Source organism: Myripristis murdjan, chromosome 22 (assembly GCF_902150065.1).
Source record: "Myripristis murdjan chromosome 22, fMyrMur1.1, whole genome shotgun sequence".
In the NCBI taxonomy this organism is placed as follows: Eukaryota; Metazoa; Chordata; class Actinopteri; order Holocentriformes; family Holocentridae; genus Myripristis; species Myripristis murdjan.
In genome coordinates this window covers 3,232,629-3,246,346 of record NC_044001.1, presented here as the reverse complement: position 1 = coordinate 3,246,346, position 13,718 = coordinate 3,232,629, and the positions used below count along the sequence as shown (strand labels likewise).

At 39.3% G+C, this 13,718-nt stretch overlaps 1 protein-coding gene and 1 pseudogene across 1 annotated transcript; both read left to right on the top strand.

Annotated features, from left to right (window-relative positions):
* Positions 1-13,718, top strand: part of LOC115353980 (tripartite motif-containing protein 35-like) — a 993,629-nt pseudogene that overhangs the window by 15,505 nt on the left and 964,406 nt on the right.
* LOC115353975 (nuclear factor 7, ovary-like) lies at positions 8,914-10,879 on the top strand. Its single transcript, XM_030044118.1, has 2 exons — positions 8,914-9,057; positions 9,329-10,879. The coding sequence occupies exon 2, from the start codon at positions 9,425-9,427 to the stop codon at positions 10,817-10,819; it is 1,395 nt and encodes a 464-aa protein (XP_029899978.1). The 5' UTR covers positions 8,914-9,057; positions 9,329-9,424; the 3' UTR covers positions 10,820-10,879.

Sequence of the window (13,718 nt, the reverse complement as noted above, 5' to 3'; positions counted from 1 at the left end):
CAAACTGATTCTGTATGTTAGCACTGTCATGTTTGACCTGATTTTGTCTATTTTCAGTCACTTCTTTAGTAACTTTGCATGTAAAATCAATAAAGAATGAAGTTCATAGGGAAACATGTTTGTATTTCCTGACTGTGATGTCAGCAGTGATGTCATCGTGTTCGGGTCTTTCTGTGTTTTCTGATTTGAAAAAAGGTGAAACCAATGAAGAAGTGTCAGCGGATTTGCAAGAGAAGACTCCTGCTGTGCATTAAATTGGGTGTGCAGCTCCCCCTGTAGTTCAGAATCTGAACAGCAGGGGGAGCTGAGTTTATTAAAAAACTAAAACAACCTTACTCAACCCTGCACAACAAGCCTGCTCAGGTAGATTAAAACAGGATTAACTTCTTCATGGCTTAATTACTAATGACAGTGCTCTTGCTAAAGGTGAGGATGACTGTAATTGTGCAAATTAGACGAATAAAACCTCCACTGATGAGACAAAACAAAACATCAATATATTTTGCCTCTAAAAGACTCCCATCTATAAAATGTACCCCTGATTAAATATTTGAGCTGTATGTGTGTGTGTGTGTGTGTGTGTGTGTGTGTTTGTGTGTAATGCTCCACAGTGAAATATGTAATGAACTTTTGAATACAGTCAGTCGTCATGATGATGATACAAGCAAGGAAAATTAGACCCAGACTGAAAATAACTGCAATTCCACTGAAAGCACTTCAAATTAAAAGCGTGGTTTCCTTGACTTGCTGCAGCTGCAGCTCTCAGCCATGTGAGAAACCAACCAGACTGAGCCTCCAGAGCCGTGAGGAGACACGCTCAACACCACAACGTGCAGCTCACGGCGAGGCCTGGCTCACATGTGTGATGTGGAGCCATGTGACATTTGTGTGATGTATGCAAAAGACCTGCGTCGTTCTCTGGGCTAGAAAACAACAACAACAACAACAACACAGTGGCACTGCGGTCTCATTACATTTACTGACATTACACTGTGAGACACAACATCCTCAGTATGTCCTTATTTTGACTTTTCTTCACCCCTGAACACACACCACACTCTGAACCCGCTGACTCCTTTCAAATTTAAGTGCAAAATCAACTTCAGAGTTTCTTCATCCATGCTCAGATCCCCTTCAAGTTTTTCCCTGAACTTCAGAACTCAGATTTCTTGAACAAACTCAGGTATTAATCATATTGATCAGGACATGCACACACCTCCTGAAGTTTTCAGGGTTTAATTAAAAACATGTCAACATGCTAACATTTAGAAATCTCATTTCTTGTGAACTGGATAGTTTTGGGAAGTGATGTCTCAGAAGCAGCCAAATAAATAAATAAATAAATATTAAATTAATCATGATATGACCAGGGAAAAAATAAGCTGGAATCATGAAATGTTTGACATTTTTACTTATAAATAAACTAAAGTGATTCATAAATTATGAAAGTTATAATAACTATTGAGTCTAATGAACTGATTAACCCTTTGAAACCTGAGCAAATTCACTTGATTTCTTTCCAAAAGATGGGAAACAAAAGGCGATAAGAGAATTAGGGGGAAAAAAATCAATAGATATTTCCCCTGCAAAAGATAATAATAATAAATAATAATTTTAACATAATAATAATGATATAAAATAATATTGAAATAAAAATAAAAATAATAAAAATTAATTAATATAAATAATTATAAAGTGTTGATGAAAGAGTAAGAGGTAAGAGTGTATTTATTTATTTATTTATTTATTTATTTATTTTTTTTTTTGACTGTTTTAGTCTCTTCCTGGTTGGTTTGAACAGAGCACAGAGTGGGCGGGGAAGCATTCCCACTTGAATTAGTTTTCTGATTTTCTGCATTGGCTGTGGTTTCCAGACCTGTGTTCAAGGGCGGGCTTTAGGGGGCTGTGCCCGTCCTAATCATCAGCTGGACCCACCCTGAACAAAAAGCGAACAAAAGCTTTTTTTTTTTTTTTTTTTTTAATTTTGACACGAAAACTTGTACTACTGTCTCTTTAAGTTAAATCTTTTCTCTCTAGCTAACTGGCGTGATCACTATTTTTATTAAGCGTTATTACATGAGAATAATGATGGTCAAGCACACCCTGGAGTGTAATAATGCAATTATACAACTATTACCAACAAAATAAAATGTATAATCAAAATGTATTCATACTGTGGGCATTTCGCTCTCAAAATATCAAAGTTTTTTTTTGCTAGTATGCTCTCCGTTTCAGTGGAAATACATGAGACTAGTTAACTAGTTCTTGTCAGCCAGCCAACTTGAGCTTATCATGTTTTCTAGACATCATGATTCCCCAAAATTGAATAAATACCACACATAGCAACACAAAACTGCCTTGCTAACTCAATCATATTGTAACTAGAATATTGGCTGGGAAAAAAAAAAAAAATCATGTACTGATAGTGATACTTCTGCCAACTTCTCAATCATTTTTAATCTAATAGCTGCCGTGACAATGACTCACCAACACAGCTGATTTTTATCTACAACCAACTTATATTAACAGTAATATTTAAATTTAGGCTATTGCTTTCCAGTGTCGACCAGAGTAAACATCCATTGTTTCATAAACTCACGGTCAGATAACTGATAACAGTAACACATTAATAACAAGAACAAAGTTATAGCCTGCACATCGCTGTGGAAGATCTTACAGGTACTGTCCGTGGTGCTGAATCTGCCTCAGCAGGTACTGTCCGTGGTGCAGAAGCTGCCTCAGTGGGTACTGTCCGTGGTGCTGAATCTGCCTCAGCAGGTACTGTCCGTGGTGCAGAAGCTGCCTCAGTGGGTACTGTCCGTGGTGCTGAATCTGCCTCAGCGGGTGCTGTCCCTGGTGCTGAATCTGCCTCAGTGGGTACTGTCCGTGGTGCTGAATCTGCCTCGGCGGGTGCTGTTTGTGGCGCTGAATCTACCTCAGCAGCTGCTGTCCGACAGGCTGTTTCCATATATTAAAATCATATAACCACTGAAGATTTTACTCGTGAAGGTCTCTGTAACAGTGGAACAGCACCGTTAGAAAAGATGACATCATCAACAACAACAGCAAAATTATGACACCAAAAATGTAGAAAGAAAGAAAGAAAGAAAGAAAGAAAAAAGAAAGAAAGAAAAAGAAATGTCAACACAGTAACAATCAGATTAAAAGCAAAACCATACCAGAAAGAAAAAAAAATATCCATAAACAATATGTCACAACCAAAATAGAGGAAATGCATCAATATTAATTAATACTGACATCATTCAAATGAATAAAATGATTTGGCTTGAGCTCAAAATGAATTTTCTCTATATTTAGACCAGGGGGTTCAATCTTTTTCATGTTCTGGACCCCCAAATTGACTGTCAATAAGCCTCTGCCCCCCATTTGAAGAGATTTTGCCCTGTGGAGACCCAGCTCACACCGGAAAAAGAGATTTTTAATCTCAGTGTGTCTTCACCTGCTTCAATAAAGGTTGAATTATATCAAGAGATTTTTTTGTACATTTAGACATTTAAACAGAAAAATGTAACGTGGATCCATTATAACTGATCTGACATTTAAATATATCATTTTCATTATTAAAAATATAGTTTCCTTTCCCCCCAATTCTTTACTTAAGATAAACTCTTGCTATATTTTCCTTAGCAATTTCATTTGATTTCTTTCTAATAAATGGGGAAAAGTTGATGTGTACATTCACCGAAACTGATGCAAAATTTATAACATGTTTGAAAAAATTACAAGAAAGCTGTATTTATAATGATAGAAGTTATATATTTGAAAGGTCAGATCAGTGATGCTGGATCACCTTGCTTGTGTAGAAATGCTTTACTGCGACTCCTCATTTTGCTGAGGGCCCCCTGGAAGACCCTGGAGGACCCCTGGGTGTCCCCAGTCCCCATGCTGAAAACCACTGAGTTGGATTCCAGGTAAAAGTGGAGTCTCTCTTCTTTGATGATATGAAGAGTTGAGTTGATTCTGTTGTTTTTATTCTGGGTTCTTGGAGTTTCTCTCCACTGGAACTGCTCTTCTGTTTGGAGCTCCATCATTTCAGCTCTAGCAGATCTTAACCGACTCATATTTACAGCAGTTTGGCCAAAAGTTTTGCTTTGAGAGCAGACATGAACAGACACATGACAGCCCACACAGGAGAGAAACCTTCCTGCTGCTCAGTTTGCAGCAAAGCCTTTCATAAGAAGTGCAGCGTGCAGAAGCACATGGGACTGTTTTAAACACCATCAGCTGTTTCACCTCATCTTGTTTTTATTGGAGGTTTTTGATGTGGTTGTTTTACTGAGAAGCATTTTGTATCTCCGTCTTTTTTTAAGCATGCTATATTAATAAACTAACACTTCATTACTGACTGTGTAACCCGGTTTCTCTGTCTGTCTTCCTCTGTGTCTTCTTCCTTGTGTTGTGTTAAAATGGGAGCAGATGGCGCCCTCTGCTGCTAAAAATGTCAGCCACATTATCAACCAATCCCAGTTTCAGACTGCACACTTGCACAATTTTGATATTTATGACAGTTTGTACAAGAACCGGGATAGAGCTCAGCGACAACCAGCCCAGACAAGACAGTCTGAAGTGGAACAATTCAAATATTCATCTTCTGCCTTGATAAGAGGCTGTGATTGGTAATTGTACACAATTACCAATCACATTTAGCTGGAGCCTGCGAAGTGTATGGATTGCGGAAATTTCAGGTGCTGAACAGTCACTTCCAATTAATTATTAAAACCAACACCTGAATGTGTTACAGAAAATACACCTTCATTTGAGTCTTACAAATAACGCAGTAGGCATTTTCGACAGAAAACAAGATTCATGTTTGGATGGATGGAAATTACTGAGCTCAATAGTGAATTTCTCATCAAATTTCCAAAAATTTACATTCTGATGACTGTCTGGTTTCCAGCTGACTAAGTAGCTGATTCAATGTGTTGCTGCCGTTAATTTTAAAGAACAAAAGAACAAAACACAAACACTCTACTTTTCAACATGACAGTGGTCAGGCATCTCAGAAATTAAAATCTGATGTCTAGTCAATCGTTAAGTGACTCAAAAACAGCACAGGTACTGTGATGATTTAAATCTCCATCATAACAGAAGATTTTGCAGGTCCCACAGGTTTGTTGATGCTAGCAATGATTCCACTGTAATGCTGCTTTGAGCTCCAGTAAATACATCACAACTCAAAATGCAGCTGCTTTGTTCACACCCACAGAGCTTTATTTGACATTCTGGTGGTGATCCCAGGGATTCCAGAGAAATCCCAAATATATGCTGTTGAATTACAGGGAAATGTGTCTAAAATGACGCACAAATCATGTCCATATTTTCTGTTTAATGTAAACCTGCAGACATAAAACAACGACATGTTGGCTTTGAATATTTCACTCAGTATCAGTGTGATGGAGCTTCAGTGAAGCTGCAACCAGCAGATACAGAGCAGGCGACATTTTCACTGAAGCACTTTTATGGTTTTACTTTGATGAGCAAATTTGCTGACATTTTAGTGAGTTCATTACACAAACTCAAATGACATTTACAAGAGCCTCTACCAGAGGGGAATGCAAAATACCATTCAGGAATCTTGTCTTTTGCACAGTCAGCTTTTTCCTACAGAGCAGAATATACATGGAACACCCTGCCTACTGTTCTCAGGGAAATTACAAATATACACACTTTCTCAACATCCACAAAACAATGGTTACTGGATAATCAAACCTGCAATCACATGTAATTTTTTGTTTGTTTGTTTAAATTACGTTAGCCCTTTAGTAATTGTTGTTTTACATATTGTATGCTTTCTAATTGTCTGTTGTGTCATGCTTCCTTGTACCTCTGTTAGTTATTTCTCTGTAGCCTACCTATCTTTTGCAACATCAACGTGCCAGGGACTACAGATGCAAAATAGTCTGATGGCTAAATCTGGTACATTTTATACAATGCATGTGATCAATGTACATTGTCTCTCTCTAAATAAATAAATAAATAAATAAATAAATAATAAAGTGGTCCCTCGTTTATCGCGGGGGTTAATAGGCGAAATCCGCGAAGTAGTCAGCGTTATTTTTTACAATTATTCTAGATGTTTTAAGGCTGTAAAACCCCTCACTACACACTTTATACACTTTTCTCAGACAGGCATTAACATTTTCTCACTTTTCTCTCTTGTTTAAACTCTCAAAGTTCAAACCTTCGTAGAAAAATAAGTCCAGTATTTTAGAATGAACGCATTCTGTAGCCTACTGTACAGGAGACACGGCACGGAGGAGATTGATTGACAATGGTCTACAGTCCCTTAGCCAACCAGGACGCAGAACACAATGCGCTGTAAAAAAAAAAAAAAAAAAAAAGCATGCCAAATTGCACAAAAAAAAAAAAAAAAAATCCGCGAAACTGCGAGGCCGCGAAAGGTGAACCGCGTTATAGCGAGGGACCACAGTAAAACAAAAATAATTTGAATGTTGTTATTTTTTAATTTATTGTTTATTTTTCATGTTTATAATATACATGTACAAAATATCTAACTTTGAAGAAACTTTTGGGAAAATCAGAGTTCAAGGGGTTCAGTGTACTGTATATTGTATATTGTATATTGTTATGTGTATGTTTTATTTTTACCGCTGGCTGTAATAGGGACATTAAAGTTTTATCTTACCCTACCTAACCTTACCTTACCTTACCTTACCTTAACTTAATGAGCATGGGGGTTAATGTAGGCCTGCATGTTTTCCCTAGTTCAAGATGCAGCTCTGCATGAAGACAAAATAAATAAATAAATAAATAAATAAAACCACACATTGGGAAGTTCAGTACTGCATTTTTTCCACCATCCCATCTGAATCAGACACAACAACAACAACAACAATAATAACAACAACAACAACAATAATAATAATAATAATAATAATAATAATGGTGATGATAATAATAATCATAATAATTATAATAATGTGTTTTGATTTAATTTCCCACATGACAATTGTGCTCAGGCCACCAAAGCACAGTGACTTAATGATCTGACCGTGTTGTTCCTGTGCATCAGTTTTGGAAACGTCATCATCAGCTTCAGAAAACTGAACTTGATCCATTTTCCCCTCCAATGTGCCTGAGCCACAGTCATCTCTGGAGTCCAAACTTCCTTGTAGTCCTTTCTTTGGGAGCATCCAAAACGCAGTGCCACAAATGGCCAGCAAGTGGTGCTATATCACAAAGAGATGGATATTAGCTATCACATGACTTGTGGATGATATAATGATAAAGCACAAGGCTGGGATCAGTGTATGGTAACTCTTTGGAGAAGGTGTGTGGATTACATTGTGGAAAAAATCCAAACAGGACACACAGACTCTCCCAGACAATCTAAAGTGGCTATAGGACACAGGCAACATGAAATTCAAACATGATGAAGGAACAAAATCAATTTTTAACTTTTTAACAGATACACTCAGTGACTTATATGCATGTCAGCTGCTGCTCACAGGTCACTAATGCAACAACAAGGAAACCAGCTGCCGTTAAACGCTACAGAAGATTAGAAGGTGATGGAAAAGGTGCTCTTTGTTTTTGTTTGCAGAGTTTGGGCTGCTTTACTGTGAGTTGGGTTGCTTTTTAAATAAATTAAATAACACAGTAGATTAAATATCTACTCATGAATTGCACTGCTTAGTGATGCAAACTTATGCAGGAACTCAGCACAAGTTTGACATGACAATTTTCATCCATTCTGCTGAGAGGAGATATGAGTTAGCATCATCAGCAGCCAGCTGTGGCTCACCCTGTATATGTAGTGTTTTCTTCACTCTGGATTTTCACTCCAACAGAAACCTTGATGCGTGCAACATCACAACATCATTATTTGTTTGGCTTTTTGATGGCACAGGATTGAGTTCTCTGTGAAAGTTTCCCTTGTGGCCAGTTTAGAGCTCAAGCATCATCGGATTTAACGTATACGGTAACAGGCCTCAGAGACTGTTGTGCTGTGATTGTGTGCAAATAAATATTAAAGTGAGCGGAACTAATTAATGATATATTTCAGCTTGAGTCTCACTGTCTGATAAACTGTCCACACAGATTGGAAAGTGCAGTAAGTAGGTTACAGTCATTAGTTGTATGGTTTTTGTGTGATTTGTCTTCCTGAAGTGTGTTAAAGCTTCTAGGCGGTTTAAGAAGGTCAGATCTTTTCAGTGAATGTTTGCAAATCTCGAGCAGGCCTGAGAGTTGATGTGAGAGAGCAGAAGAAATGCTGCCATAGTTTGGATTGATGTGTAGCCCTGTCCACGGCGCTGATCCATCTGTCACCATGTCGCTGGTTGGTGAATTTGTTTTGCACTAAGAAATAAATTAGGCCTCAGACTGTTTGTGTGTGAATTGGAAGGTTTAATGGCTTGAGACTACATCACTTTAGCAGGCCAGCCTACACTTTGCCATTCTTGTAATAGGCTGCACTGTCAGGACGGGTTCATTCATATCGACTGAACCAAATTGTCATCAGTACAATATGGAGTAAATAAGAAAGGCATTTCATTGTAGCGTTTTAACATATAAACCCATACACCTTATTCCACATAAAGCATTGTACTAAACAAAACAATATGAATCTATTATCGCATTACAAAGTCTGGAAAAATGACTGTGATTGTCAAAACTACATTCATTTTGTGTGTGTGTGTGTGTGTGTGTGTGTGTGTGTGTGTGTGTGTGTGTGTGTGTGTATGTGTGTGTTATATCTTTCTTAGAAACAAGGAATACCACAACTACCAAAGATGAAAAAATGTCAATTTCAATTTTCAAAACACGTTGAGAAACAGCAATGTGGAACAAGACTTTGCTATGATCTGCTGCAGTAAACTGCTGACACAAGCTCCGCCCCTCACCGGACTCACCCGAGACAAACCAGGAAACTGGCTGCCATTCTTACACACACACACACACACACACAAGGAGAGACGGACGATAAGATTCACCTTAGGACTTAACCCACGACTTCCACTGAGGGAGGAACTACAGGAGGAATACTGGGAATATTGGGAATACTGGAACTCCAAGGTGCTGCTGACTCCTCACTGAATCAAAGTTTTAGAAAAGCCTTGACTCAAATTGACTCTAAAGTGAAAGAAACCTTCACAATGCATGCACAATATTTTATCACCTTTTCATTTTGTTGTAAGTAGTTTATTAGTGTGTCTTGTGTTTACCACTGTTCTGTGTTGTTGGCTACGTTTTGTATTTAAGTTGATTACAGCTGTGTGAGGAGCTATTTCCCAAGTAAAAATTTACCCTCAGGGATAATAAAGTACATTTTTTTGTGTGTTTAAAGGAGCTTTCCAGAACAGGGAGTGTTACCACGGCTGACTGACTGACTTCCTGTTTGAACTGACTGCCTGGTGAGTTTTTCTCTTCACTCACAGACAAAATGGCTTCAACATCAGAGGAGGATCTCTGCTGTCCTGTCTGCCATGACATCTTTCAAGATCCTGTGGTCCTGTCATGTAGCCACAGCTTCTGTAAAGCCTGTCTGCAGAGATGGTGGACAGAGAAACCAACAAAAGACTGTCCAATTTGTAAGAGAAGATCTTCAAGGAGTGATCCACCTGTTAGCTTGGTGCTGAAGGACCTGTGTGAGGCCTTCTTACTGCAGAGAGATCAGAGAGATTCAGCAGGGTCAGAGCTCCTCTGCAGTCTGCACTCTGAGAAACTCAGGCTCTTCTGTCTGGACCATCAGCAGCCAGTGTGTGTCGTCTGTCAAGATTCAAACAAACACACCGACCACAAGTTCAGACCCATCGACGAAGCTGCTCAGGATCACAGAGAAGAACTTCAGAAATCACTGAAGCCCTTACAGGAGAAACTGGAGCTCTTTAATAAAGTCAAAGGAAAGTGTGATCAAACAGCAGAGCACATTAAGGTCCAGGCCCGACGCACAGAGAGGAAGATTAAGGAGGAGTTTAAGAAGCTTCACCAGTTTCTCCAAGAGGAAGAGGAGGCCAGGATCACCGCTCTGAGGGAAGAAGAGGAGCAGAAGAGTCGGACGATGAAGGAGAAGACGGAGGCTCTAAGCAGAGAGATATCAGCCCTTTCAGACACAATCAGAGCCATAGAGAAGGAGCTGAGAGCTGAAGACGTCTCATTCCTGCACAACTACAAGGCTACAGTGGAGAGAGTCCAGCGCCCCCTGCTGGAGGATCCCCAGCTGCTCTCAGGAGCTCTGATAGACGAGGCCAAACACCTGGGCAACCTGAGCTTCACCGTCTGGGACAAGATGAAGGAGGTGGTCTCCTACACTCCTGTGGTTCTGGACCCCAACACTGCACATCCAGACCTCTTCCTGTCTGAAGATCTGACCAGTGTGAGACCAGGAGAGGAGCGGGAACTTCCTGACAATCCGGAGAGATTTGACTACTACCCCGCTGTCCTGGGATCTGAGGGCTTCAACTCAGGGACTCACAGCTGGGATGTTGAGGTTGGAGACAGTGCAGCCTGGTTCCTGGGTGTGATAGAAGAGTCTGTCCAGAGGAAGGGAAGCAAACCTACTGGATTATGGGTAATATGGTTCTATGAAGGTAAATACAAAGCAGGCTCCCCATCCGGTCCAGGCACTGATCTCCCAGTTCAGAAGAAACTCCAGAGGATCAGAGTTCATCTGGACTGGAACAGAGGACAGCTGACATTCTCTGATCCTGTTACTAACACACACATACACACCTTCACACACACTTTCACTGACAGGTTGTTTCCATACATTAAAACCATAGAACCACTGAAGATTTTACCAGTGAAGGTCTCTGTAACATTGGAACAGCACCATTAGAAATATATGACATCAATTACAACAGCAACAACAACAACAAAAATTATAACACCAAAAATGTAGAAAGAAAGAAAGAACAAAAGAAAGAAAGAAAGAAAGAAAGTAAAACAGCTGTCAACACAGTAAAAATAAGATTAAAGGCAAAAAACACGCCAGAAAGAAAAAAAAATCATGTTCTGGACCCCCAAGTTGACTTTCAATAAGCCGCTGACCCCCATTTGAAGAGATTTTGCCCTGTAGAGACCCAGCTCACACTGGAAAAAGATTTTTCATCTCAGTGTCTTCACCTGGTTCAATAAAGGTTGAATTATTATATTATATTTTTACATTATTTATTACATTTTTTTGTACATTTAAACATTTAAACAGAAAAATGGATCCATCATCACTGATCTGACGTTTAAATATATCATTTTCATTATTAGAAATATACGGTAGTTTACTTCCCCCCCTAATTCTTTACTCAAGTTAAACTCTTGCTATAGTTTCCCCAGCAGTTTCATTTGATTTCTTTCTAATAAATGGGGAAAAGGTGATTCACTAGAAATGACCCCAACCTGGCAACAACATGTTTTTAAAAATGACAAGAAAACTGTATTTATAATGATAGAAGTTATATATTTAAAAGGTCAGATCAGTGATGCTGGATCAGATTTCTTGTGTAGAAATGCTTTACTGTGACTGCTCATTTTGCTGAGGGCCCCCTGGAAGACCCTGGAGGACCCCTGATGGTCCCCGGTCCCCATGTTGAAAACCACTGAGTTGGACTCCAGGTAAAAGTGGAGTCTGTCTTCTTTGATGATGTGAAGAGTTGAGTTGATTCTGTTGTTTTTATTCTGGGTTCTTGGAGTTTCTCTCCACTGGAACTGCTCTTCTGTTTGGAGTTCCATCATTTCAGCTCCAGCAGATCGTAACCCCTTCAGACCCGAATTTTTTCTGCTGGGCAAAAAAAAATTTTTTTTAACTGATTCTGACTCCTCTCCAACATAAAAATAAAGTGGAAAAAACACATTTTTGTTAACTCATGTTTTTAATCGTATTTTTTCATGTCCATTGCAATGGACATCAGACTTTGAAAAAATCCTGTAAATTAACCATATGATGTATGTTCAAAATTACTTAAAATATTATCACTTGTTACAGTTAAAATTATGCTGACAGAAAATTTGTTTGGCCATCATGAACATAAATTTATATTTTTGATTGAAAATGGGCACTTACTCCTCCCTCTCTGCAGTTGCTCAGCCATGCTTGTCTTGTCCGATGTCTGTCACTCTCTCAGAGCATGCTCAAAGTCATAACATGATTGGATAATCAGGATCCAACCAGTAACCAGCATTACTGACATCATTCAATTACCCAGTATTTATTGGTTTAGAGACAGAAATGTCACATCCATTCCAATGGACGCAGGGTCTGAAGGGGTTAACTGACTCTCATATTTACAGCAGCTTGGCCAAAAGTTTTGCTTTGAAAGCAGACGTGAACAGACACATGACAGCCCACACAGGAGAGAAACCTTCCTGCTGCTCAGTTTGCAGCAAAGCCTTTCATAAGAAGTGCAGCGTGCAGAAGCACATGGGACTGTTTTAAACACCATCAGCTGTTTCACCTCATCTTGTTCTTATTGCAGGTTTTTGATGTGGTTGTTTCACTGAGAAGCATTTTGTAACTCTGATGTTTTTTATGCATGCTATATGAATAAACTAACACTTTATTACTGGCTGTTTAATCTGGTCTCTCTGTCTCTGTCTGTTCCTCTGTGAACAGATTCTCTCTCTGTTGTGTTAAAATGGGAGCAGATGGCGCCCTCTGCTGCTTAAAAATGTCAGTCACATGATCAGCCAATCCCACTTTCAGACTGCACACTTGCACAATTTTGATATTTACCATAGTTTGTACAAGAACTGGGCAAGAGCTCAGCGACAACCAGCCCAGACAAGACAGTCTGAAGTGGAACAATTCAAATATTCAGCTTCTGCCTTGATAAGAGGCTGTGATTGGTAATTGTACACAAACTACACAAGGCAGCAGGATCCCTTGGTTTAGCTGGAGCCTGGGAAGTGTATGGATTACAGAAATTTGAGGTGCTGAACAGTCACCTCCAATTAATAATCAAAGCCTGAATATGTTAGAGAAAACACACCTGTAATGTTCTGTTTTCAGGTCTGCCGTGTGCCAGCACCAAAAGTCTCCAGATGGTTCAAAATGCTGCTGCTAGAATCTACAACTACAACAAGAAAATTTGACTCATCTGCCGACGAGATTATAGATTATCGAGATGCAAATATAGATCATCTTGCTATCATGTATGACCAACATCCCCCTTGTCTCTCTCCCATGTGTGAATGGTTTGCTGTGAGTCTCCCCTGTGTGCCAATGTAGTCTGTCCTCCATCTGGTTGTGTGGCTCAGTTTCCAGGCTGTTTGTCCGGATGCACCTGAATGCAGCCTGGCATGCTTCTTCCCACTTTTTATCTTTTCTTCATCTGTTACCTTCTTGTCTTCTCTCTCCTGTGTGTGTGTGGATGGTTGATGTGAGTCTTCCGAGTGCTTCTTTGGTCTTTTCTCCATCTAGGTCTCCATGGTGATGGTGGTTGTGTGGCTCCGTTCAGCATCCTCATCTTATTCCTGATACACCATCCGCTGCCATTACAACTACATTATAATTTTGTTATCCTGTTTCAGTGTTAGTGTCACACTCTGACCTTGAGTGAGGGTAGTTTGCCGAAAGGCTGACTGAAAAAGGTGTAGTTTTACCTCAAAAATGTAAAAAAAAAAAAAAAAAAAAAAAGTCGCAAGACAAAGTCCATTAGATGCAAAAAAAAGAAGTGCTTTATTGCCCTTAAAGACAGTCCAGGGAAATGTGAGCAAATAATAAAGCAAAAATGCAGAAGAAA